The following is a 25587-nucleotide window of genomic DNA, read 5'->3' as shown; positions in this document are numbered from 1 at the left end:
TAGAACTGAGTGTTTATATTTATTTAGCTTTGCACCAAAGAAATTACATCCTGAATGTGGTGTCGTTGTAGGAAGAGGTTGTTTTCTTAAATGGAGAATTACAACAAACAGGTAGATAAGTGATATCAGGGACACACAGAAAATCTTAAATAAAATGAACATGAAAAAAAACGTTGATGAATTTAACTAGAACTATAAAATGAAATATTTTATGGCTCATATTTTATCGTGGAAGTTGATGAATAACAACCGGCGATATGGCACAAATGCCTGCATCCACTGAAGTGTTCAAAATGCATAGAATTCCCTTTCAAGATCCATGTTTGTATTTTTAAAGTAATGGACACCTGACCTTATATTTAAAGCCTTTTGGAATGCACATTTTACACTAAATAAGAAGTGCTATTTCTTGGGGACAGAAAAGGTGGTGTTATGTTACTGATGATTTGTTGCCACAGTTTCTACTGTTGTGGCTAGATGAAGTAGGCCTACAGCTCCATTTAGTGGTCGTATCGGGAACAAGTCGTTGACAACTAGCATTATAACGAAGCCTAACCTTTTCCTAACATTATTCTCATTCACCTAACCTGCTACGTTCATTTACCTAACCTGCTACTTTAGTTCTCCTAACCTGCTATGTTAGTTATCCTAACTTGCTATGTAAAAAAAAAAACATCTGTGGCGAAAAATCATCAGTATCACCACACCGGTACTTCGATAAGGTTCAAATTGCATTGGAAAACTAAGTGTCATGGTCTATGTGCACGTTGGTTGAAATCTTCAACATAATAGATCATTTTCTGTCCATTGGTGGGAATGGAAATGTGTCTTCTGCCCTTCCCAACACTCCCAGAGCAGAATGGCATAAGGAGCTACATACCACAAAAGAAGACCATTAAGTCAATCAAATCTAACAAGTTTATTCTCCGAAAGGTCTTGTTTACAGCTAGGTATAAGTATGTGTGTGTGAGGAAGAGGGGGGTGCAGTGTGGGACAGGTGAGCAAAAATACAGTATGAGAGGTATTAATGTTAATGTATGAATGAATCTTTGTATAATATGTGTGTGTATTATCAATGTGAGTGTTTAGGCTCTATTCCTCCCTGGCTGTTGGTGGATGGATGCCCCCCTCCCAGTTTGAAGTGTCTGTTGAGCCTCTCTGGGTTGGTATGGGTGGAGCGGGATGGGGCGTCGGGCAGGGGGGGCAGCGGGGCCTGGCTCGGGGGCAGGATGTGACCCCCCTTTCTGGACAGGATGTTGATCTCCTGGCGGAGGGCATTTGCCTCCTGAGCTTGACTCTGGACCAGCTGGTACAGCCTCCGCCTCTCGTCCTCCTCAGCATGCCGGTGGCCCTGGAACTGGGTACCCTGACACACACACGACATGTGACTTTCAAGTTTGGGAAGCAAATTTTCACCATACAAAATGCACCTTTTATAATATAGCATTCCATGTATCATTGCATTTGCAGATTTATGTAATATAGCCCACGATTCCGAATGTGATGACTAGATTGGATAGGCATAATATAACACAATCACTGTTCTAAAAAAAATACAGTTTAATGCATGGCTGAGTGCGTAGTGGCGTAGAGCAGGGATCATCAACTAAATTCAGCTGTAGGCCGATTTAAAAAAAACTATTTATTGAGCAGACAGATGGTCAGGGGGCCGGAACATAATTACAGGTAAGTTGTAGACTGCAAATTGACTGCAAGAAGCCCAAATAGATATACTATTTGACTAAAACATAATAATTTCAAACCTTGCTTAGATCTGTATACGATCACATACAGTATATCTATCTATTATGCGTGGGAATAGTTTGGAACAGATTTCCAAAATTAAAATCACTTGGACTGATTTGCTGTTGTTTTTACAGTCCTTTATGTCCAATAAAATCGCCAGTTGGGGAACCCTGGCGTAGAGTATAGGCCTAGGCTATATCAGATACGTTTCTTCTCCTTTCTTTGCAAGGGGAAAAATGTGCCTCCAAAAATGACAGGGTAGCCTACTCTGCTGACACTAACAACCAGATCAATAAAAATGACGTTGCCTGATCCATATAATAGGCCTATGAGAAGGGGAGACAAATACAGTGTCACTATTATTCATAGCATGCAATGACTACATCAAGCTTGTGACTCGATACATTTGTTGGAGGCATTTGCTGTTTGTTTTGGTTGTTTCAGATTATTTTGTGCCCAATAGAAATTAATGGTAAATAATGTATTGTGTCTTTTCCGACTGTAGGCTGTGCGATTTAAAACAATCCACAGGTTCTTTTTTTAAAGAAGCTTATGATCCTTTCTGGTGTAGGAGCCTATTTTGGCAATTTAATTCAATTTACTTTAGGGGAATCTTAGCTATATGCGCCGTCTATGCACAGAAGGTCACGCACACACACACACAGATGCACACTGTTATTTACTCCATATAAACATGTCATATCATGCATACACACTATCATGAAAGCACTTTTTTTTATCCCTTTTTTCTCCCCAATTTCATGGTATCCAATTGGTAGTTACAGTCTTGGCTCATCGCTACAACTCCCGTACAGACTCGGGAGAGGCGAAGGTCGAGAGCCATGTGTCCTCCGAAACACGACCCAACCAAGCCGCCAGCACTGCTTCATGACACAATGCCCGCTTAACCCGGAAGCCAGCCACACCAATGTGTCGGAGGAAACACCAAACACCTGGCGACCATGTCAGCATGCACTGCGCCCGGCCCACCACAGGAGTCGCTAGTGCGTGATGGGACAAGGACATCCCTGCCGGCCAAACCCTCCGCTAACCTGGACGACGCTGGGCCAATTGTGCGCCGCCCCATGAGTCTCCCGGGCGTGACCAGCTGCGACAGAGCCTGGACTCGAACCAGGATCTCTAGTGGCACATCTAGCAACTGCGATGCAGTGCCTTAGACCACTGCACCACTCGGGAGCCATAAAAGCACTTTCACAAATGATGAAAAACCACACTTTTTGAAACATACAGTACCATCTTGCTCTGCCTGGTGTTGAGTTTGTCCTCCATTTCTTTCTTCTGGTTCAGCAGGCTGTTCATACTGAGGAGACGCTCGGTGTGATGCCTTGTCACCTCTGTCACCGCATGACGGGCCTCTGTCACTTTCACCTGACACACACACACGTGTATCATAAACAAAACACCTTCGTGTGTGTGTATCATAAACAAACACCTTACACACATACACACTGCCATACCTCCCACTGTCTGAGCTCCTGTGTGTAAGCGGCCAATCGGACTCTGCTCTCCTGTCTCATCTCCTCCAGGTTTTTGTTGCCAGACAGAGTCTGTAAGGCCTCCAGGTCCACTAGCTTCCCAAACTTCATCAGCATCAGCTGCTCACAGCGCGCCTCCAGACCTACACACACACACACAGAGTTTACTGTAAACAGTGCATGTCTGCGATGCACTGGACGTAATCGTGATCTGCAGTATCTTATTTTGAACTGCAGTGCCGTGCCTGATATTTGGAAGGATCGGTTTTACATATTTTCTCCACAGTTTTGTGCCCCCAGTCACCCTCAGCCTACTCTGTATCTTGGCCTCCATGTCCTTGCGGTCGTGAATGAGCTGGACGTGCTGCTGCCTGGCCTGTCTGTAGAGGTCTCTCTGTTCACTCTTTTCCACCTGCAGTTCTTTAATCCTCTCCTGTAGTCCTCCCAATGCTACTGTGTTCAGCACCAGTGCTGGGGCCAGGCTGCACGGTACCACCCCATTGCTCACAAACTCTATCTGATACACAGAGGGAGAAATCATTTGTTTTGTTTTTTTGAATATGGGTTGTTGACTTAGTTTTGTTACTTATATTGATCACTAATAACTAAAGGCATGATGACATGTGATGATGTACGAGTGAACAAGGACAGTCACATTTCTTACAAACGTGTTCCCTCAAATCCTCTCCTCCCTTCTCTTTGACGTTTTGAGGAGGCGAGGAAAGGACAGGGGGAAAGGATGCCAGGAATTGAGGCAAGACAATTGAGAAAGACCCAGAAAGAGAGAGAGACTTCTCTCCTCACCTGGTGCAGTCTGAGGGGAACCACCACATCCAGCTCATTGAGCTTCTGTTGTTTCTCTCTGTTGAACAGCTCCAGGTCTCCCTCTGCTGCCTTCAGACTGCCATGAACCACTTTTTCCTACAACACACAATCACAATACAGACTGGATGAAGATTAAATGAATGTCAAGAAAGACAGAAAAGAAAACAGAAATACACTGATAAGGAGGTGTTGAGAACTAGCATGATGAGTGGTTAACAAGAAAAGCTTTGGGAGTGGAGGATGAGATGAAAAAACAGGAGTGAAGAAGACAAAGGGGGAACAGGGGATAATGACAAGATGGAGTGGTTAACTGGAAAATGGAATGTATGGAGATAAAGAGAGGAGAAATAGAGAGAAGAAATGGAAGTAGAAGATCGGAAAGGGGTCAGAAAATGTGTACCTTCTTGACGAGGGAGTCACACTCCTTCCTCAGGTTGTCTGCAGTCTTCCTCTCCTCTACCAGCAGCTCCTCGAGGTCCAGACGACGCTCACGGAGCTGCACCGTGTTCTCAAACAGCTCTGAGTTACAGTCTGGGGGAACACACAAAAAGACATCCAGACAGAGTGCATATCTGTAGCTAAATAAGGGAGTACAATGTGGTGTATAACTGAGAATACTGTAAGGTGAATGGTAGCGACTGACTTTGGGGGCAGACGCTGTCATCCAGAGGACCACCGCTCTCTGAGCCACTGTCATCCTCATCATCATCCCAGTCAGACTCTTCATCAGAATCTTCATCACTGTCCTCCTGCTCCTCTGGTAGAAAACAACAGGATGAGCTGGGCTGATCAACCATACACTAAACACTCACGCACAGAATCACACTTTCAGAGGGGTCCAGGACTAACCGTCATCTCCGGCCTTCTCTTTCTTCTTAACGCGTTTGATCTTCTTCTTGAAGACCCTGTTGAGGAAGTCAGCAAACTTGTTGTTCTCCCCTAGAGAGGCCTGGAAGGTGGCAGCTATGGCCCTCTCTCTCTCCTGGAGCTTGGAGATGTCCCTCCGCTTCAGCTCCAGTGCCTGCTTACACTCCTCCAGCTTAGACTGAGGAGAGAGATGGGATGATGGTAATATGGAATACAGAGACATATACACACGCACACTCCCCTTCCTTCCCACCTAGGTACCCTGAGGTCTTCCTCTTCTTCCACGCAGGAATTGAGTCTGTCCTGCAAGGAGTTCTCTCTCTTCTCAAACTCTTTGAGCAGCAGCAGCTCCTGGAACAGGGTGACATGGCGCAGGTCAGCCAGCTTCATCTGGATGTCTAGACACAGCTTCTCATGACGCAGCAGGCACAGCTCCGCATCAAACTGCCACATTGACGACGACATCTGAGAGGAGAGGGAGAGAAGGGAAGGGAGGGAGAAAAATAAGGGAGACGGGAAGAATGAGTTTGGCTTGGTTTCAGGTGACAATTTGATGCCAGAGAGCCTGGATGTTGCATTGAGGGCCTTTGCATCCCACCTGGAAAGTAAACTATTGGAAAGGCTGACCTGTTCCAGCAGGGATTCCTCTTCATACAGCAGCCTGATCTCCTCCACCTCCCTCATCTCCTCCTCCAGCTCGGTCACCCCAGATTCCTCCACCTCCCTCTCTCTCCTATCTGCAGGTGTATGGCAGGGGGTCTCCTCCTCTTCTTCTATCTCTGCCTCCAGCTCTTCCAGCAGAGTCTGGCCCCCCTCTAGTTCCTGGCCACGGGTACAGGCCCTGTGGGTAGGATTGGCATAATAATCATTATCGCTGAATCATTAGGGGGAGGGAAATGTTTAATGTGATAGTAGTTAGTTACTGTTTATGTTTCTATAATATTTCATTTTAAAATCACTAATTTTAAATATTTAGTTTTTGGGGGACAAAAAATTCTGTTGGATCAGACTGACTTTTAGACTTAGGAACGTGATAACTGTTTTTCATCAATGATCTGTAATTGATGAGTTATTATGAACCTACAGTAAGCTCTGCTCCGGTACCAGTCCCAGGCCAGACCTACCTCTGAGCCCTCAGGGCCCCGTAGCGCTGCAGGGTGGTGCGGGTGTAGCGTAGCTTCCTCTCAGGGGTCTCCTCGGGCAGCAGGGAGGGCAGGGTGGGGGCCGGGCTGCAGAAATGAGGTGCCAGGCGCTCCTGGACAGCCTGTAGCTGCTGGGCCTGGGAGCGCAGCCAGGACACAAAGCTCACCTTAGTGTCCCTTAGGGCCATTATGCGACTGTTCATCTGCGTCTTCCTCTCATGGATCTGACAGAAACAGAGGGACAAATACATAGGATGATCTACTAACATCATCTTGTTAACACCATGCAACCTCCCAACCACATTCTGTTATTTGGTCTTATCTAATATATTAGTTTGGGCGGGGGTCAGGTACAGAGGTCGCCAGGTGTATTACATATAGTACATTTGGTTTTGAATGGTAAAGATTGAGAGAAAGTGTGAGATGTAACCTAGTACCATCTCCTCTAAGTGGACCAGCTGAGCTCTCTTCTTCTCTGCGTTCATCCTCAGGTGTTCTGGGACTGTAAAGTCTTTGGCCGTCTTCAGCTTGAAGTCACCCATGTTCTCCGTAGCCAATCGGATGGCTCGCACATCTTCCGGATCCTCACAGTTCTCATTGGGCTTTGCTGCATACCTAAGCACAGTCACATGGAGATACAGTCATGAAGGAAAGAGTGAGGACAGAAATTCTGAAACAGAGTCGAGAAACTTCAACAGAGGCCATATGATAACAGACTCACAGTTCAGCCCACTCTTTCCTCCTCTTCTCTATCTTAGCCCGGGCCCGCTCTGCCTTCTCTGTAGCCTTGCGGAGTTTCTCTGCCTGGCGGCCAGCCAGCTTGCTGCCCCCTGGACGCACCACATGGGGCGCCATAACAGCCTCCTCACCCAGGTCCTCCTGGTCCGCTGGCCAGGGACACACACATTATGATATTGTAGGTAAAACACACACACATTCTCTCTCCCCGCTCTCCTACCTGTGATGTTGGAGCTGTCTTTGCCGGCCTCGGCTTTGGTCCTCCAACGTTCCTGCCCCACTGCCCCCGGGCCCCCCACCCTTCCCCTCTGTTTCAGCTCGTGGAACCTCTGGGACAGTGCCAGCAGACGATAGGTGGAGATCCTGTGGTCACTCTGGAACGCTACCACAGTAACGGTGTCCGACTCAAGAGAATCCCAGAACCTGGAAGACCCAGTGGGCAAATCTGAAATGTCAACCCATTCCCTAAGTGCACTACCAGGTGAAAGTGCAGATTGAGTGGTTGCTGGTTAAGTACCTCTCCTGTAGTTTCTGGAGTCCGATGCGGTGGCGTTCCTCCTCCCAGGCCAGCTCCTTCCTGGCCTCTCTCACCCTCTGGGCTGTCATCCTCTCAGTCTCCTCACGGAACCGCCAGTCCAGTTCCAACTCCTACACATACACACTAGATTCTCTCTCATGCTACAATTTATTAGGTTTATCACAGAAACATTCAAATGCTTTTTGGTTGGTTATGATACTAAACACTTCGGGACGAAGGGGTGGATTTAGGGTGTAGGGGTTTGTGAGTGTGTACCGTGCGGTGCAAGCGGACGTGTTCGGGCAAACCCTGGTTCTTCTCCAGTAGCTGTTTGAACTGGTTCTGCAGCTCGGCCAGCATCTTACGTCTCTCCACCTTCCTCATCTCAGCCTCCCGACGCATACGGTCCATTTCCAACTTCTGTTTAGCCGTCTCAATGCTACAGAGAGGGAAGTGGGGGAGGGAGAGAAATAGAGGGGAAGAAAGAGAGAGGGATGTGTGACAGAGGGGGAGAGAGAGAGGGGCTGGTTTGCCTTTAGCGAGGTGTACCTTTGTATGACTTTGTCTCTAGGTTTTCTTCCTCACCTGTACGCAGACGGGTCTTCGATATCCTGGGCCACACCCTCCATTTCAACACCGACCTGTTTCACCAACACACAGTCAACCACAGAACTGGCACTCACTTATGTGTTATTCATGAGGTTATTGTCCCACTCGCTTCCTCCATTCAGCCATCCCTCTATTCTACCCTCCCTTCCCTGCCCCCCACTGACCCGTGGTGAGGGGACTTTGGCCTTGCTGCGCTGCAGGGCTTTAAGCAGGTCCTCCTGGGGCAGCAGGCTGAAGGAGAAGATGTTGCCGTCCTCCCCTGTCGTCAGGACAAATTGGTCGTCAAAGCTACAGCGCAGCTGGCGCAGCTGTCCATACTGGTTGTCATGGACGCTGAGGGCCCAGAAGGCCTGCATGGAGGTGAGGTGGAAGTCAGATGGCTGCAGAGGGTAGGCCCGGACACTGCCTGACTGCATGCCACACAGCAACAGCTGCCTGCTGGAGCTGGGACAGAGAGAGACCACAACAACCTGTCAACATATACACACATTAACAGAACATCTACAAACCTCTGCAGTTACAACATTACAGAACACAATACAGACACACTGATACAGAAAACATTTACAGCCATCAGTTGTGTAGTCCCTTACCTGAAGGTGATGGTGCAGATGGGGTCCTCGTCTGTATTCTGGACAGGCAGGAAGGTGAACGGCTCATCCCTGCGCTGCAACAGGTCCTCACCCTGCTGCTCGGAAAACTTACAGTGGTACAGGAACCCCGAGTCATAGCCTCCCTGAGAGAGATATGGAGAGAGAGCCTGGTTTTCACCCCGCTCCTCCGCACACTCCACTGGCTTCCAGTCGAAGACTCATCCACTACAAGACCATGGTACTTGCCTACGGAGCAGCAAGAGGATTTGACCCTCCCTACCTTCAGGCTATGCTCAAACCCTACACCCCAACCCAAGTACTCCATTCTACCACCACTGGTCTCTTGGCCCTCCCAACCCTACGGGAGGGCAGCTCCCACTCAAAGCTCTTCTCTGTTCTGGCACGCCAATGGTGGAACCAGCTTCCCCCTGAATCTATGACAGCAGAGTCCCTGCACATCTTCCGAAAACATTTGAAACCCTACCTCTTCAAAGAGTATCTTAAATAATCCCACAGAACCCCCCCCCCACAAAAATAAATAACTACCTTTTGTGAACTAACACTCGCACTTTACTTTTTCCCTCCCTTCTAGCACTGACTTTGCTGATTGCTACTTTATTGAGGAAAAATGTATTTACTATGACTGAGATATGTAGTTGTCCCACCTAGCTGTAAGTCGCTCTGGATAAGAGCATCTGCTAAATGACTAAAATGTAAATGTGCAATGTACAGAGAGCGAGAGATGGCCCGGTTAATGTGTGTGTATGTACCATGGAGAGCCAGAAGGCCCCAGGTTGAGAGTAGAAGCCACAGCAGAGGGGGCTGGGGGGGTCAGGGGTGTAAAGAGGGGGCAGCTCTTCCTCCTCCTCTACCTCCTGAAGGTCCTCCTCGGTGGGCTCAAGGCCCTCCTCCTTGGCTTTCTTCAGCTGTGCTTCTCTCTCCTTCTGCTTCTTCTCCTTCAGAGCCTGCCTGCGCGCAATCTCCTCCTCCCGCTGAAATACACACGCTCACAATTACACACCCATGCCAGAGTTGAACCAAAAGAGCTGTCCACAAAGCAGATAACAGACAGATATAATGTGAGCGTGCTTATGTACGTTTCCTACTAAGTATGATGTGTATGCTTCTGTGTAAACTGTGTTTTTTACCTAGACAGCTTTTATGTGATGTGTATCTTTTATTGATTCTATGGAACCCATGACACCTTGGAAAACAGTGGCAAGTGTTACTGAGTGGACTATCCTGGATAAATAAATAAAATGAAAATGTGTTTACAGTACAGTTGTTCCCAGACAGTGAGGGCCAGACCTTGATGCGTGACTTGATGCTGCTGAAGATGAAGTTTCTTGTGGGAAGGCCAGAGATGTGGTAGGTGGTGCCGTGGTTCTGGGCCTCCGGGTCTGGAGACTGGACCTCCACTACATGACCACTCTTACACAGGACCAGCAGGGTGTTTTTGTCCTGAACACACGCGCACACACACACAGAAGGGTTCTAACTTACTAACCTCACGTGCCATTGTCTTGCATACATTTGTCACTGATCTGGGATCAGACTTACATGTGACTGGGGGGACCACTCCAGCCCCTGTACAGGTCCTGGTACTGTGACAAACCCGATGGGGTCATACCTGTCCCCCACAGTGAAGAAGAACACAGTGCAGTCCATACTCTAGAGAGGGAAAGAGAGAAGGAAGGATGGTGGAGGGGAGAGGATTATTGATATTTGTTATTATACCCATTCAGTTTGTTTTAGGTCTACAAGGGTCTAGAAAAGAGCTAATGATTGATTTCACATTGCCCATTGGCCAACATTCAGCGGCCCTCCCTACCCCAGTAGCTAGGATCTCGCCGTTACGTTCATATGCAATGGCCGTCACAGCTGCATTGTGGGGTTTGAAGGCCTGTTTGAGACGGAGCTCGGCATCTCCATAGCGACTGCGCCCGGCAACCACTCGTAAACTCTGGGGGTTGTAGAGCTCCAGCAGACGGACCACCCCGTCCTCAAAGCCCACCACCAACAGCCCTCCGCTAGGGTTCACCTACACACACAGGCAAGGGCCACACAGAACAATCTCAACACACAGTACAGTACAAAGATAAGAAAAGCATGTTGAGACCTAGTTAAAGAACACAAGGCACTGCATGAATGATTATGTTACCATATACAGTGCATTCGGAAAGTATTCTAACCCCTTGACCTTATTCACAGCCTTATTCTAAAATGGATTACATTGTTTTCTACCCTCATCAATCTACACACAATACCCTATAATGACAAAGCAAAAACAGGTTTTTAGAGATTTTTGCAAATGCATGAAGAAAAAAACCCCGGAAATATCACATTTACATAAGTATTCAGACCCTTTACTCAGTACTTTGTTGAAGCACCTTTGGCAGCGATTACAGTCTTGTGTATGATGCTACAAGCTTGACACCTGTATTTGGGGAGTTTCTTCCATTCTTCTCTGCAGACCCTCTCAAGCTCTGTCAGGTTGGATGGGGAGCGTCGATGCACAGGGAAAGATGAACTTTACTCCGTTCATCTTTCCCTCGATCCTGACTAGTCTCCCTGTGCCTGCCGCTGCTTCACCGTAGGTATGGTACCAGCTTTCCTCCAGGCGTGACGCTTGGCATTCAGGCTAAAGAGTTCAATCTTGGTTTCATCAGACCAGAGAATCTTGTTTCTCGTTGGTCTGAGAGTCCTTTAGGTGCCTTTTGGCCAACTCCAAGCGGGCGGTCATGTGCCTTTTACTGAGGAGTGGCTTCCGTCTGGCCACTCTACCATAAAAGCCTTATGGGTGGAGTGCTGCAGAGATGGTTTTCCTTCTGGAAGGTTCTCCCATCTCCACAGAGGAACTCTGGAGCTTTGTCAGAGTGACCATCGGGTTCTTGGTCACCTCCCTGACAAGGCCCTTCTCCCCCGATTGCTCAGTTTAGCCAGGTGGCCAGCTCAAGGAAAATTATTGGTGGTGCCAAACTTCTTCCATTTAAGAATGATGGAGGCCACTGTGTTCTTGGGGACCTTAAATGCTGCAGAAATGTTTTGCCTTGACACAATCCTGTCTTGGAGCTCTACGGACAATTCCTTCAACCTCATGGCTTGGTTTTGCTCTGACATACACTGTCAACTGTGGGGCCTTATATAAATAGGTGTGTGCCTTTCCAAATCATGTCCAATCAATTCATTTTACTACAGGTGGACTCCAATCAAGATGTAAAAATATCTCAAGGAAGATCAATGGAAACAGGATGCACCTGAGCTCAATATTGAATCTCATAGCAAAGGGTCTGAATACTAATAGTTGAAGTCAGAAGTTTACATACACCTTACCCAAATACATTTAAACTCAGTTTTTCACAATTCCTGACATTTAATCCTAGTAAAAAATCCCTGTCTTAGGTCAGTTAGGATCACCACTTTATTTTAAGAATGTGACGTGTCAGAATAACTGTCACGTCCTGACCATAGTAAGTTGTTATTTTCTATGGTAGAGTAGGTCAGGGCGTGACAGGGGGTGTTTGTCTATGTTTTTGTATTTCTATGTTCAGTTTCTAGTTTTGTATTTCTATGTTGGTTTTGTTTGGTATGATCTCCAATTAGAGGCAGCCGGTTGTCGTTGTCTCTAATTGGAGGTCATATTTAAGTTGATGTTTGTCCCACCTGTTTTTGTGGGTGATTCATTTTTGAGTAGTGTGTTTTCTCTCTGCGTCACGGTTTGTTGTTTTTGTGTATTCAAGTATTTTGTGTATTACATCTAGTTTCACGGTAAATAAAATATGTGGAACTACGAACACGCTGCATTTTGGTCTGATCCTTTGAACAGCCGTGACAATAACAGTAGACAGAATGATTTATTTCAGCTTTTATTTCTTTCATCACACTCCCAGTGGGTCAGAAGTTTACATACACTCAATTAGTATTTGGTAGCATTGCCTTTACATTTTTTAACTTGGGTCAAACGTTTCAGGTAGCCTTCCAAAAAGCTTCCCACAATAAGTTGGGTGAATTTTGGCTCATTCCTCCTGACAGAGCTGGTGTAACTGAGACAGGTTTGTAGGCCTCCTTGCTCGCACACGCTTTTTCAGTTCTGCCCACAAATTTTCTATAGGATTGAGGTCAGAGCTTTGTGATGGCCACTCAACATGATGCTACCACCCCGGTGCTTCACGGTTGGGACGGTGTTCTTCGGCTTGCAAGCCTCCCCTTTTTCCTCCAAACATAATGATGGTCATTATGGCCAAACAGTTCTATTTTTGTTTCATCAGACCAGAGAACATTTCTCCAAAAAGTATCTTTGTTCCCATGTGCAGTTGCAAAGCGTAGTCTGGCTTTTTTATGGCGGTTTTGGAGCAGTGGCTTCTTCCTTGCTGAGCAGCCTTTCAGGTTATGTCAATATAGGACTCGTTTTACTGTGGATATTGATATTTTTGTACCTGTTTCCTCCAGCATCTTCACAAGGTCCTTTGCTGTTGTTCTGGGATTGATTTGCACTTTTCGCACCAAAGTACGTTCATCTCTAAGATGTCTCCTTCCTGAGCAGTATGATGGCTGCGTGATCCCATGGTGTTTGTACTTGCGTACTATTGTTTGTACAGATGAACGTGGTACCTTCAGGTGTTTGGAAATTGCTCCCAAGGATGAACCAGACTTGTAGAGGTCTACACATTTCTTTCTGATTTTCCCATGATGTCAAGCAAAGAGGCACTGAGTTTGAAGGAAGGCCTTGAAATACATCCACAGGTACACCTCCAATAGGCTAATTGACATAATTTGAGTCAATCAGAAGCTTCTAAAGCCATGACATCATTTTCTGGAATTTTCCAAGCTGTTTAAAGGCACAGTCAACTTTGTATGTAAACTTCTGACCCACTGGAATTGTGATACAGTAAGTTAAATAATCTGTCTGCAAACAATTGTTGGAAAAATGACTTGTGTCATGCACAAAGTAGATGTCCTAACCGACTTGCCAAAACTATAGTTTGTTAACAAGAAATTTGTGGAGTGGTTGAAAAATGAGTTTTAATGACTCCAACCTAAGTGTATGTAAACGTCCGACTTCAACTGTATGTAAATAAGGTATCTGTTTTTTAATAAAACCTGTTTTCGCTTTGTCATTTTTGGGGTATTGTGGGTAGATTGATGAGGGGGGAAAAAAAGATTTAATCCATTTTAGAATAAGGCTGTATGTAACGTAACAAAATGTGGAAAAAGTCAAGGGGTCTGAATATTTTCCGAATCCACTGTAGTCAAGTCTCACATACATACCAGGCGTGGCGCCCAGGTCAGTGTTGTTCCACCTTGTTTGTAGCGGCTGGTTGTTAGTTCTTTCTTTGCAAGGAAGTCAAAAATCCTGACTGAGCCTGAGAAAGAGAGGAAGAAAGAGTGTGTGTTTGGAACAAATCGACACAAAAATGATGTGTTTCTAAAATCTGTGCTGTGTGTGTAGTAGTGTACAGTGATAGGCCACTCTCACGGTCTAAAGTGGTGGTGGCCATCAGATGGCTGGTGCTGGACACATCCATTCCCTGGATCACTCCAGCATGGAAGGAGAACAGACACTCTGGGTCCTGGGTCTGCACACACAATATAATGGAGTAATTTAATACATGACCCAATACACACAGTCCCACATACACACTCAAACACTGTGCTGATGGAAAATAAAACTCACAATGTTGGAAAATGAAAGATCCAGTTTCCAGATGCCTCCATTGGAATCCTGACAAGAGATACATTTGACACGCTATTTAATAAGAAATTATCTTGTTTCTGAGGGAATCCCAAACTTAAACACATTAACATAACGCTACACAGATTCCCATACAGCCCATGGTAACCACCTATGATGGTTGTAAAACTTTAGGCTAAGTGTTGTTGTATGACCCTTGACCCCTGCCCTCTGACCTGGGCGAACCAGATGAAGGAGTCTGGCAGGCAGCTTTTGACCATGGAGGACAGGCTGACGTTGCGTCCAATCACCATCTCGTTCATGGGCTCAATCTCAAACAGACCGCTGTCATCGTTACAGTCTGCTGTGTCAATGCTCTCAAAGTCCCAGGCCTGCACAGTGTGGAGAAAGATATTACACAGCGAGCAATCAACAAAACTGGCCAAAGATCAGTTGTTCAGGCCTGCTTTTTAGGGATAGCAGAGACCACTTAGACTGAGGCTGAGAGGACTGTATAGTATCTGAAAGGTTACCCTAATGGCTCCATCGGTGCCGATGGTCATGAGCTCCCCCTCGTCCAAGGCAAACTGCTGGATGGTGCCAGCGTGGCACGTCCTGCCCCCCTTACGACATATCTCTACCTTGATCAGGCCCCCGTCCCACAGCAGCATGTTTCCCCACTCAGACCCCGACACTACCTGGCACCCGGACAGCAGGGATGTTATCAGGACAACATAGAACAAGAGAATATTGCTTTTGGTTTGTGTCAATTTCAATGATGTATGAATAGCAGGAATTGAATGTAAAAGAGCAGTGGACAGACCTTCCCATCAGGCAGCTCCACATAACCCTCGATATCAGTCAGGGCAGTCTTCCCAAACCTTCCCAAAAGCCCTTGCAGTTTGAGACCAGTAAAAGTGCTGGCCATTTTCCAAAACCTGGAAGAATGATTGATAAGAGATCAACTCACATGGTGTATGACACTGTACACATAATACACCATTTTTGTATTTGTTGTCAATATTTCATGATGAAATCTGTTTTCTCTCCGCCCAGCTTTCTATAAAGTACTTGGTGACAAATGTATAAAAGTGGTAGTACGAATACATTTTGCTCGATTGATTGCTACTAACTTGATGTGTCCAGATCCGGAGGTGGTGAGTTGCCCAGGATTGTCAGGTGAAAAGGTGACCCTGTAGACGTCCTGTGAGAAGGCCTTGCAGCGCAGCATCACCTGTTCATGTCTCCATTCCCACAGGGTCAGCATGTAGTCCGGAGCACTACCCACACTGGCCAGCAGGGTGCCCTCACGGTTAAAGTCCACAAAGCTGTAAGCCTGCCCTGTCCCACCTAACGGATAGGGATTCAAACCAAATGTCTTGATCATTAATAATATTATTTATACATTGTTTTTTTAAATTAATTTTCAACACCCCAAAGGGTGTGCGTGCCTGTGTGCATGTGGTAAAGTTTCCATACCTCTGAGAATGCGGTAGGGTCGTAGTGAGGGATACTCATAGATGACGATGTTGGGCTGGTCTCCCTTCTCTGCCACAGCAAAATACCTATTACTGGGGTGGGCCTGCAGAGAAACACAGTTACAGATGGGGTTATATATGGTGAATCAAGGTTATCCAGAGCCAGTGTTTCTGTGTGTGTGTACCATGATGGTGCCGATGCCTCCCCCACTGCAGGAGCGGAGGTAGCGTTGCTTCTTGGTCCGAACATCCAGGAATATGAGCTGGTTTCCAGCCACAAAGGCCAGCGTTCGTTCATCCAGCAGCTGCAGGTTGGCCCTGCGCCCACAGTCATACCCAAAAGAGTGCCTGGAAGAATGTTAAGGTGCAACGCAATACACAAACATAATACCATGAACATAACTGAGTTGTGTAGACTTCTACGCACAAACTCTGGCACATGGCATACAGTGTTAAAAGATACGTAAGGTGCAGCAGGTTCTCTGGGATCTCCGAGTCTGCAGTGATGACTGGTCTGGAGTACAGCTCGTCATAGTTGTAGTACATGTCCTCAGAGAGTTTCTTCATTCCCATTTGCTCCTCTTCTTCCTCCATAGCATCACTACTCTCACCTGGCTGCTGCTGCACCTGCTCAGAGGCTGCAGGAGCTGAGAAGACAAACTGCTGTCAAACATCAGGTCATGGCCGAGAAGTAGGCACGCCATACTGAAACATTTTGCAGTTGGGGGGGGGGGGGGGGGGTGATCTTATTGTACAAGTTCCGGTAGTTACCTCCCCGTTTCTAAACGGTCTCTACCTACTGAACACGACCCAGCTCTCTCATGAGGGAGCTACCTATGTGTGGACTCTAGACAGAAAGGTCATAAAGAGAGCAGTACTACCCTGAGCTTTGTCTTGTGAAGGGTCCTCTGCTTGTGTATGTGCTTCCTGTGCACCTGCTGATTGGGAAGTTGTGTTGTTCTCTGGTGGTGGCTGAACATTTGAGCTTTCTGTTTCCCCAGAAGCTTTCTGCTTTCCTGTGGGGTCACCTGTCATAAGGACATGATCAGAAAGATTAAGTGCATCAAAAAAGGCAAATGGGACTTGTAAAACACTTCCAAGAAGAGGCTTAAGTTTATTGATAGTTTACAGACCAAATGTCTTATGTTGACAGGAGTCTTATTTCTATTGACAGTGTGTAACATATAATGCAAATATGCATACTTCATTTAAATGAATGAGCTACAATATTTGAAAATCACCATAACGTAGACAGCAGCTAGCAAACAAGCTAGCTAGCTAGAATTGCTCATTCCTTGTGTTGGGGTCAGAGCCGGGTAAATAACTAAATGTCTCTTTGATTGTACCTATTAATTAAAATATTAATTTACCGTAGTCAAAATGTATAATTAGTTGAGCTGTGAACTTATATATTACCTTGAAAATTGTCTTCACCTGTTAGTTTCTCAGAAGAGTCCATCTTCATTTGGAGTTGACTCGTTGCTGGGCAACCCAGGGAGAGGGGCTTTGTAATCGCAAAGCATGTTGGTTAATGTAGGCACCCACTCCGACTGAAGCTTTGGGACACGTTCAGGTATGAGGTTTACTCAGAATATATTAATAAATAAATCAGATAGTCTTACATAAAATGTAGACATGTGTTTTTGTTAATGCCAGCCTATATTAACTGAGTGAGTAGACTACAATCAGTGGTTCACATTCACAACCTTTTTTCTTTAACTGTACCACTAACCACATTTTTTCCTTTCCAGGCATACATACCCCTGAAGTACCCCCTCAATTGCATTTTACCAGTAACCCTATGGTCTCATGAGTATTCTCAAGTACCCCCTGTGGATAAGGCCAAGTACCTACAGGGGTCCGACTACCCCTGGACTACATGGATCTGTTAATATGAGCATCCATGGACCATCATATCATATTTATATTAAAATGTGTGTGTGGAAATTGTGTCAAATAAGTCAGCTATAAAGCCATTCCAATGCCATACTAATGACTTTTATTTTTTAAAGATCACATTTTACAGTAATGAAGTCATAAACGAGAAAGTGTTTTGATTAATAAGTAGCATTAGGCGTACACGTTTGGCAGGACTATAGATGTATATATTACAATAAGAGAAAATAACAGACAATAATGAACAAAAAAGTAAAATAAAGTGACATGTCTAAAAAACAAAAACGTATTAACTTAAAAGTCCAATGCAGCTGTTTTTATCTCAATATCAAATTATTTCTGTGTAACAATTAAGTAACTTTTACTGTGATTGGAAAGGGAAAGGGGGATACCTAGTCAGTTGTACAACTGAATGCCTTCAACTGAAATGTGTCCTCCACATTTAACCCAACCCCTCTGGATCAGAGAGGTGCGGGGGACTACCTTAATCTACATCCACATCTTTGGCCCCCGGGGAACAGTGGGTTAACTGCCTTGCTCAGGAGCAGAACTCGTTCTTATTGGTCTATTAAAGGCCCAGTGCAGTCAAAAATGTGATTTTTCTGTATTTTATACACTGAGTGCACAAAACATTAGGAACACTTGCTCTTTCCCTGACAAACTGACCAGGTAAATCCAGGTGAAAGCTATGATCCCTTATTGATGTCACTTCAATCAGTGTAGATGAAGGGGAGGAGACATTTAACTCTTAAATGTCATGGCAAAATGTAGATTTCCGCCTAAATAGACCTACCCAAAATGAACTGCTATTAATGTGTAATTACATGATTATGACATGCAAACACTTGGTATATTTGGAAAGAAGACATCTGGGAGATTGAGGAAAGATAGGAGTTACATAGTTCAGAATAACCTTTTTTGTTTTTTTATTTTGAAAGTCACCTTTTATTGACAAGCCATAAGTGAATTATTGATGACTTGAGCTGGAAACACAGATGCTTCCACAACATGTGAAAAATATGAGAAAAAAATGGGATTGATAGACCTAACAACTAGAAATGGGCAGACGTTTTAGTAAGTGGTCAGGTGTGGTCACGGGATTTTTCCAAGTGTCCCTAAACCTCTCCAAAGTGGCATAAATTAGATCATTCCAGTGCTATTACATAATTGCAATCCCTAAATGCTATTTGTTCAGTAAAAAAACACATTTTCCACCATATCAACCTCACTCAAACATTGTGGTGGTGTTATGGCGTATCCAGGGTACATTCAAGTGTGCTTTCAACTTCTCCAAATTGTCCGAATGTGGTAATTGCACTGTTTTTGCACACTGGATGTGCCAAACAGTTATTGTTCCCTATAAAAAACAACATTTCTACAACACCAACCTCTCTCAAACATTGTGGTGGTGTCGGGGGACATACAGGGGATATGGATGCCTACAGCACGTAAGCAGGCAACATCATATGTTTGATGCGCAAAGATAGTCACAACATTGGACATTCGATGATGACATTAAGTAATACATCAGATAACATTGGCAATAGGCTTTGTTCCTACCAACCCAAGCATTCATTTGATACACCCCCCCCCCCCCCCCCCTCCCCATGTCGCTATAGCGTAAACACAGACCAAATTCAGTTTACTTTGTAAGATGTTTGGTAAAAACGTTGTGTAAAATTTAAAAAAATGATTCTCGGGGCTGGTGATCAATAACGGTAGGTCACAGGGAGACAAATAAGATACCCTCATGAGCTGTGGAGTCCCGGCTTTTGGTGTGTATCAACGTATTCTGTGTTAATTTTGTTTATGCTTCACAACGCTAACCGGAATGTAGTTAGCAGCCATCTTGAAATGAGGTCATCGGCTCAGCCTGCCCCTATAAACATGTATACCCATATATGGTAGTAAGTCATACCTAAGCTTTCCGCAGACACCCTGCTTTTGCAGATAGTGGCTACCGTTCTCATACCAGACTGAATTGAATAAAATAAAAACACTGCTGGGTTTTTCATGCTCAGCAGTTTCCTGTGTGTATCAAGAATGGTCCACCACCCAAAGGACATCCAGCCAACTTGACACAACTGTGGGAAGAATTGGAATCAACATGGGCCAGCATCCCTGTGGAACGCTTTCGAGTCAATGCCCCAATGAATTGAGGCTGTTCTGAGGGCAAAGGTGGGTGCAACTCAATATTAGGAAGATGTTCCTAATGTTTTGTGCACTCAGTGTTTATATTTCCATACTATGAGGTTGGAATAATACTGTGAAAATTATGATGATGCCCTTTTAGTGTAAGAGCTGCTGATGACACCAGGCTGGCCAAAACTCCATTCCTCCAAAACAGGCTGAAATGTCAGGTTTTTTCAAACAACTCTTATACTAAAAATGTTTATTACATTTTTTTTATTTAACCTTTTTTTAACTAGGCAAGTCAGTTAAGAACAAATTCTTATTTACAATGACGGCCTACCCTGGCCAAACCCTAACCCGGACGACGCTGGGCTAATTGTGCGCCGCCCTATGGGACTCCTAATCACGGCCAGTTGTGATACAGCCTAGAAACGAACCAGGGTCTGTAGTGACACCTTGCACTGAGATGCAGTTCACAATTTCACAGTATTATTCTAACCTTATTGTGTGGAAATATATATAAAACACAGAAAAATCATGTTGACTGCATGGGAAGCATTATCCTCACAGATGATTCCAAACCAACCCCAAACCCAGGATAGAGGGGTTCAGTGAATGTGTTATTCACTCTGTGGAGGAGGGTCACTTTTTTAGAAATGCTGTAAAAGGACAGAGTTCCTGCCTTGTAGTCCAGGTACACTCCTACTCTGGAGGTGCAATGGGATCGTATTTTAGTCTTAACATTATCATGAAGGAAAGAACAACTGGTGGGAGAGCATTCCAAACTCCAAGAGTGATCATTACCTCCAAACCTACACTCATTACCCTCTCCTTTCCTCACAAGAGCCACATATGAGACTGCCACAGTAATCCAGCCTCGAAGCTCAGCCTCCCAGTAGCAGTTTCCAGATAAACCCTCTCTACACAGCACTTGGTCATAGTGGGTAAATCTGTCTGGATGATCAGGATAGGTTTGAGTCTCCCCTTCATTCCATGTTACCTTGCTGTTCTTCTCAGACAGATGCAGTGTTCCACATGCTGTGTTAGGATCCACTGTAAGTTGGCAGGAATCTGAGTGAATCGACAAAAAAAAGAGACTAAAAGAGATATATATATATATATATATATATACACTTACATTGTGTGTGTGTGTGTGTGTGTGTGTGTGTGGGGGGGGGGGGGGGGGGGGGGGGGTTCATGTGTGTTCATGATGTGGGCAGTATGAGAAAACATCCTGTGACTCACATTCTAAGAACTCCTCTCTGGTCTTGGGCTCCAGAGGTCGAACAATTTGCACTTTCATCACTATGAACACACAATTGTCCGAAATGTCACTACTATTCAGTCAGATATTTCTTGTGTGATCTTCATAAATACATGGTCTACTCTTTGTCTTACCATTTTCAGATATCTTCACTATTTCCTCCTTGCAGATACCATCCAGCTGCACTTTCAGTCCAGAAACCAATTTCTTCACACGTTCAAAAGAAATGTGTGGATTGAAAGTGGGGCTGGGTGGGGCCTCAGAACCAGGAGGGACAGAGAGTGACTGGAAACTCTACAGTGGAAACAGAGAAGAAAACAATTAGTCTAGAGACAGTTTCACCTAGATGGCAACTTAGGAACTATGTGTACAGTGTAGGTACGAAGCCAATGATGTCACCTGAAGGAAATGGATGTGATCCTCTGTGTTTGAGAGCTGCCTGAGCTCAGCATCTCTCCTCTTCATCTCAGTGACTTCCTGATCTAGTCGGTCCAGGAGTCCCTGAACCCGACTCCCTGCAATCTTCTCCTGAGCTCTGATCAGCTCCTTCACCTCAGAACGCCTTCGCTCAATGGAGCGGATCAGCTCAATAAAGATCCTGTCAGTCTCATCCACTGTCACCTGTGCAGAGCGCTGTTAAGGTAGAGAAAAGAGGGTGTATTTCAACCAGCCATTCACTCACCTCTCATCAGGACCCCAGAAAGCCTGTTCCCAACTGGGTCTGAGTGGGATTGGAATGTGGCCCACTGCTCCTTAATGGGCTCCTCACTGATTGACTGCAGGGTCAGGAGAGCCCTGACTGACTCGTTAGTTGCCAAGTGCCCTAGAACAACCTGAATGGCTAGACCCCAAAAGATTTCTGGACTCTCCATACAAATTGGTTAGATATGGGAAGTAGTAAAATAAATAGACAAAACTCACCGTGAGTGTTTTCACAGCCTGCCTAAGCTCCTGTACCTCCTTCTCCATCTCCTGGATTCTCTGGTGGTACTGCTGCTGTATTTTACCCAACTGTTTCTGTGTAGATGACAAATCATATTCCACTAATTTAATTTGTGATTGTAGCTAGGTTTCCATCCAATTGGTGAATTTTTTTTGTGAATATAAAAAAAATCTGCATAAAAACAATATGCTAATTTTCCCACCAGAGATGTTTCCATCAAATGTATTTGTTGCAGATAAAAGTCTGTGCGTGTTGACATAGTGTCCACAAAAATACATTTTGCGGTTAAATTCCCATGAACAGAATAAAAAATACAAGTTAAATGGGTTTCTATCGCATTTTCAACATTTTCTCACAATATAATGTTGCGTTATATAGAGCGCATGTATAACCTACATGATGAGATTATTACGGACAAAATAGCGAGATCATTTTTATTTGTCAAACGGCAGCCAAGCATCGATGATCATGTCATCAGAATAAGACCCTCGATATTTATTGGAAAAGAGCATTAAGCTTATTTCCTTCCACCAGATTCATCATAACTGATTTCATTTGTAGCATAATAAACTGCATGCTTTCCCAACGAGTCATAGTGGGACCACACAACATGTCATCGCGTGTCTCAAAGTTTACTTTGATATGATGGTTATTTTATCAATATTTGCGCATAAAAGAGTTTCCACCGACATGTCTCGCATAATTAATTTTACCGACACAAACGATCCCACCATGTGTATCGTATTTTGTTATGTCGACATTTGGAAAATTTACCGGAAAAACGTGTTTTCATCAGGCCCGTCTTTAAATGTTTTATCCAACATGTGGACCTACTTTACTCGCATATTAAGGTTGGAAGGAAACCTGGTTAATAGCTAGGTTTCCAATCAATTGTCGACAGATTTTATTGCGAATATTCTAAAATCTGCATAGAGAAAAAAATCCCTCCAGTGGTTTCTAGCAAACTGACATGTCGGGGAGAAAAATAAGTGCATGATGACGTAGTGCACACAAAATGTAATTTTACGCTTACATTTTCTGTACTGATACTGCCCACACTGTAGAATTACATGCTCCGTGGTCTCTGTTTCCTGGCAATAATCACACTTTCCTGTTGGATGCTTTCCTGTCACATTTAAAGTCTTATTCAACAGTCTGTGTCCCACCCTTAATCTTGTAAAAATAGCCTCCTCTCTTCTGTCCCTTCCTGCCATCCCCCAACTTTCCTCTGTACTTGAAATAAATGCCTGGACTTAGTATCTCTATTCCACTGCTCCTGCCATCTCTGCACCAACACTGTCCATATCAGGCTTTTTGTCTCTGCCTTGCTCATTAAAACTACAACATCAACATCCCATCAAAGTCAAGCATCTGTCATCATGTCGCCAGAATAAGTAGTTTAATGTTGTCAATTTAAAAGCAAATGAATGAATGTTTATGTTCAGCTCTTGTAGGAGAGCACTGTAAAATGGAAGTCCTAACCGGGAGGAATTGGTTGAATATATCTTTCTGCTGTATCAATATTCCCTTGACATCATATATTTTTCAGGTCTTAAATGGCACTTAACTGTTCAAATCTATCAAAAAGCCAGACTATTTCTATGGTGATTTTAATTTGATGATATCTACACCCTCTGTTATATTCAAAGTACAGTATTTGTAAAGTGATTTGTATCTAGAGGAGAACATTCCATACCTGTTTGTCAGTCCTTTCTGCAGCAACTGACACCGTATCATGGCCTTTATGTTCATCCATCACACACAGCAGACAGATACACTGCTGATCAGTACAGCAGTAAACCTCCAGCAGTTTGTCATGATGAGGGCAGATCTTCTCCTGTCGTCGTGTGGAGGCTTTGACCAGCTTGTGCTTCTTAAAGGCAAGCGAGTCATAATGAGGCTGGAGATGAGTCTCGCAGTATGAGACAAGACACACCAGACAGTACTTGACAGCTTTGAATTTTCTCCCAGTGCAGACATCACACTCCACATCTTCAGGTCCAGCATAACAGTGAGCAGGAGACGCTTGAGGTCCTGTCCTCTTCAGTTTCTCCACCACTTCAACCAAGACAGTGCTCCTGTTCAGAACAGGCCTTGGGGTGAAGGTATGTCTGCACTGGGGACAGCTGTAGACTCCTTTCAGATCATCCTGATCCCAGCAGCCGTTGATACAACCCATACAGTAGCTATGTCCACAATGTATAGTCACTGGATCCTTTAGTAGATCCAAGCATATTGAACAAAAGAAAGGATCTTGGTCTTTTAAAATGGCCTCTGCCATTTTGTTGCAAACAAACACAGCTTGAGCAGAATGATATCTGAGATCACTTTCGTTTTCCTTGAACTGAGAGGTGGGAGTGGCTACATTTATGGCGCTGTTTGTGTGCTCAGAATCTGAAGGGGAATTTGGTCCTGAATAAAGGCCAGAATGAGAGGTCACACAAAGATTACTCAAAATTTGAACAGAAAGAGATTTCAAAGTTCCAGGTAAAGAACTGTAGCATTTCCATAAATATGTTTTAAATAAATACATTACGAGTATGACCATGTTTAATGTTTTATTGAGGAGACGAGTGAGCCAAGGTGGCAGTCTGTTTCTGGTCTCTTGAAAACTTCTTATGTGAAATTGTCTAGCCCAACAGGTCGGCAGATGGCGCTGTTATCCATTTTACGTCATCATCTGCGTCCATATGCAGTACCAGTCAAAGGTTTGGACACACCAACTCATTCCAGGGTCTTTATTTCTTATTTTTTTTACTATTTTCTACATTGTAGAAAATACTATGAAATAACACATATGGAATCATGTAGTAACCAAAAAAGTGTTAAACAAATCAAAATATATTTTATATGAGATTCTTCAAAATAGCCACCCTTTGCCTTGATGACAGCTTTGTACTCTATTGGCATTCTCTCAACCAGCTTCATGAGGTAGTCACCTGGAATGCATTTCAATTAACATGTGTGCCTTGTTAAAAGTTCATTTGTCGATATTTCGTTCCTTCTTAATGCGTTTGAGCCAATCAGTTGTGTTGTGACAAGGTAGGGGTGGTATACAGAAGACAGCCCTATTTCGTAAAAGACCAAGTCCATATTATTGCAAGAACAGGTCAAAAAGCAGAGAGAAATGGCAGTCCATCATTACTTTAAATCGCAAAAACCATCAAGCGCTATGATGAAACTGGCTCTCATGAGGACCGCCACAGGAAAGGAAGACCCAGAGTTACCTCTGCTGCAGAGGATAAGTTCATTAGAGTTAACTGCACCTCAGATTGCAGCCCAAATAAATGCTTCACAGAGTTAAAGTAACAGACACATCTCAACATCAATTGTTCAGAGGAGACTGTGTGAATTAAACTTTTTTTTTTTAATTCACCTTTATTTAACCAGGTAGGCCAGTTGAGAACAAGTTCTCATTTACAACTGCGACCTGGCCAAGATAAAGCAAAGCAGTGTGACAAAAACAACAACACAGTTACACATAAACAAACGTACAGTCAATAACACAACAGAAAAATCTATGTACAGTGTGTGCAAATGTAGAAGAGTAGGGAGGTAGGCAATAAATAGGCCATAGAGGCTAAATAATTACAATTTAGCATTAACACTGGAGTGATAGATGTGCAGATGATGATGTGCAAGTAGAGATACTGGGGTGCAAAAGAGCAA

The 25587-nt window shown here is 44.5% G+C and overlaps 2 protein-coding genes across 2 annotated transcripts; both read right to left on the bottom strand.

Annotated features, from left to right (window-relative positions):
- cfap44 (cilia and flagella associated protein 44) lies at window positions 1–17211 on the bottom strand. The gene is made up of 35 exons (XM_014125056.3): window positions 17099–17211; window positions 16564–16710; window positions 16146–16329; window positions 15868–16030; window positions 15684–15786; window positions 15338–15554; window positions 15028–15142; window positions 14738–14902; window positions 14441–14596; window positions 14208–14255; window positions 14010–14109; window positions 13802–13896; window positions 10365–10574; window positions 10094–10204; window positions 9842–9994; window positions 9304–9525; window positions 8534–8676; window positions 8105–8384; window positions 7917–7972; window positions 7608–7770; window positions 7332–7462; window positions 7035–7237; window positions 6798–6963; window positions 6514–6691; window positions 6059–6300; window positions 5562–5775; window positions 5196–5399; window positions 4917–5112; window positions 4711–4824; window positions 4468–4598; window positions 4047–4163; window positions 3558–3759; window positions 3225–3385; window positions 3001–3135; window positions 1–1366 (listed from the first exon to the last, which is right to left on the bottom strand). Exons 1-35 carry the CDS (start codon window positions 17145–17147, stop codon window positions 1073–1075), a joined length of 5568 nt encoding a protein of 1855 aa, XP_013980531.1. The 5' UTR covers window positions 17148–17211; the 3' UTR covers window positions 1–1072.
- Window positions 17212–17654: 443 nt separating this feature from the next.
- LOC123724502 (tripartite motif-containing protein 16) lies at window positions 17655–24254 on the bottom strand. The gene is made up of 6 exons (XM_045688284.2): window positions 23615–24254; window positions 21897–21992; window positions 21375–21608; window positions 21110–21269; window positions 20957–21016; window positions 17655–20782 (listed from the first exon to the last, which is right to left on the bottom strand). The coding sequence occupies exons 1-6, from the start codon at window positions 24197–24199 to the stop codon at window positions 20247–20249; spliced, it is 1671 nt and encodes a 556-aa protein (XP_045544240.1). The 5' UTR covers window positions 24200–24254; the 3' UTR covers window positions 17655–20246.
- Window positions 24255–25587: the final 1333 nt, after the last annotated feature.

Source organism: Salmo salar, chromosome 10 (assembly GCF_965601325.2).
Source record: "Salmo salar chromosome 10, fSalSal1, whole genome shotgun sequence".
In the NCBI taxonomy this organism is placed as follows: domain Eukaryota; kingdom Metazoa; phylum Chordata; class Actinopteri; order Salmoniformes; family Salmonidae; genus Salmo; species Salmo salar.
Note: the sequence above shows the minus strand (reverse complement) of the source record. Positions and strands in the feature narration are given on the sequence as shown.

Bases quoted from the DNA above. Each gene is read 5' to 3' on its own strand.
- cfap44 (XM_014125056.3), bottom strand. From the start codon at position 17,147: ATGAAGATGGACTCTTCTGAGAAACTAACAGGTGAAGACAATTTTCAA. The intron at 14,256-14,440 runs GTCAGAGGGCAG...ATCTCTTGTCAG, and splicing joins CCTTCATCTGGTTCGCCCAG to GATTCCAATGGAGGCATCTG. The intron at 13,897-14,009 runs GTGAGAGTGGCC...TCTCTTTCTCAG, and splicing joins GGCCACCACCACTTTAGACC to GCTCAGTCAGGATTTTTGAC.
- LOC123724502 (XM_045688284.2), bottom strand. From the start codon at position 24,199: ATGGCAGAGGCCATTTTAAAAGACCAAGATCCTTTCTTTTGTTCAATA. The intron at 21,609-21,896 runs GTGAGTTTTGTC...CTACCTTAACAG, and splicing joins AGGCTGTGAAAACACTCACG to CGCTCTGCACAGGTGACAGT. The intron at 20,783-20,956 runs GTGAGTCACAGG...CGATTCACTCAG, and splicing joins CAGAGAGGAGTTCTTAGAAT to ATTCCTGCCAACTTACAGTG.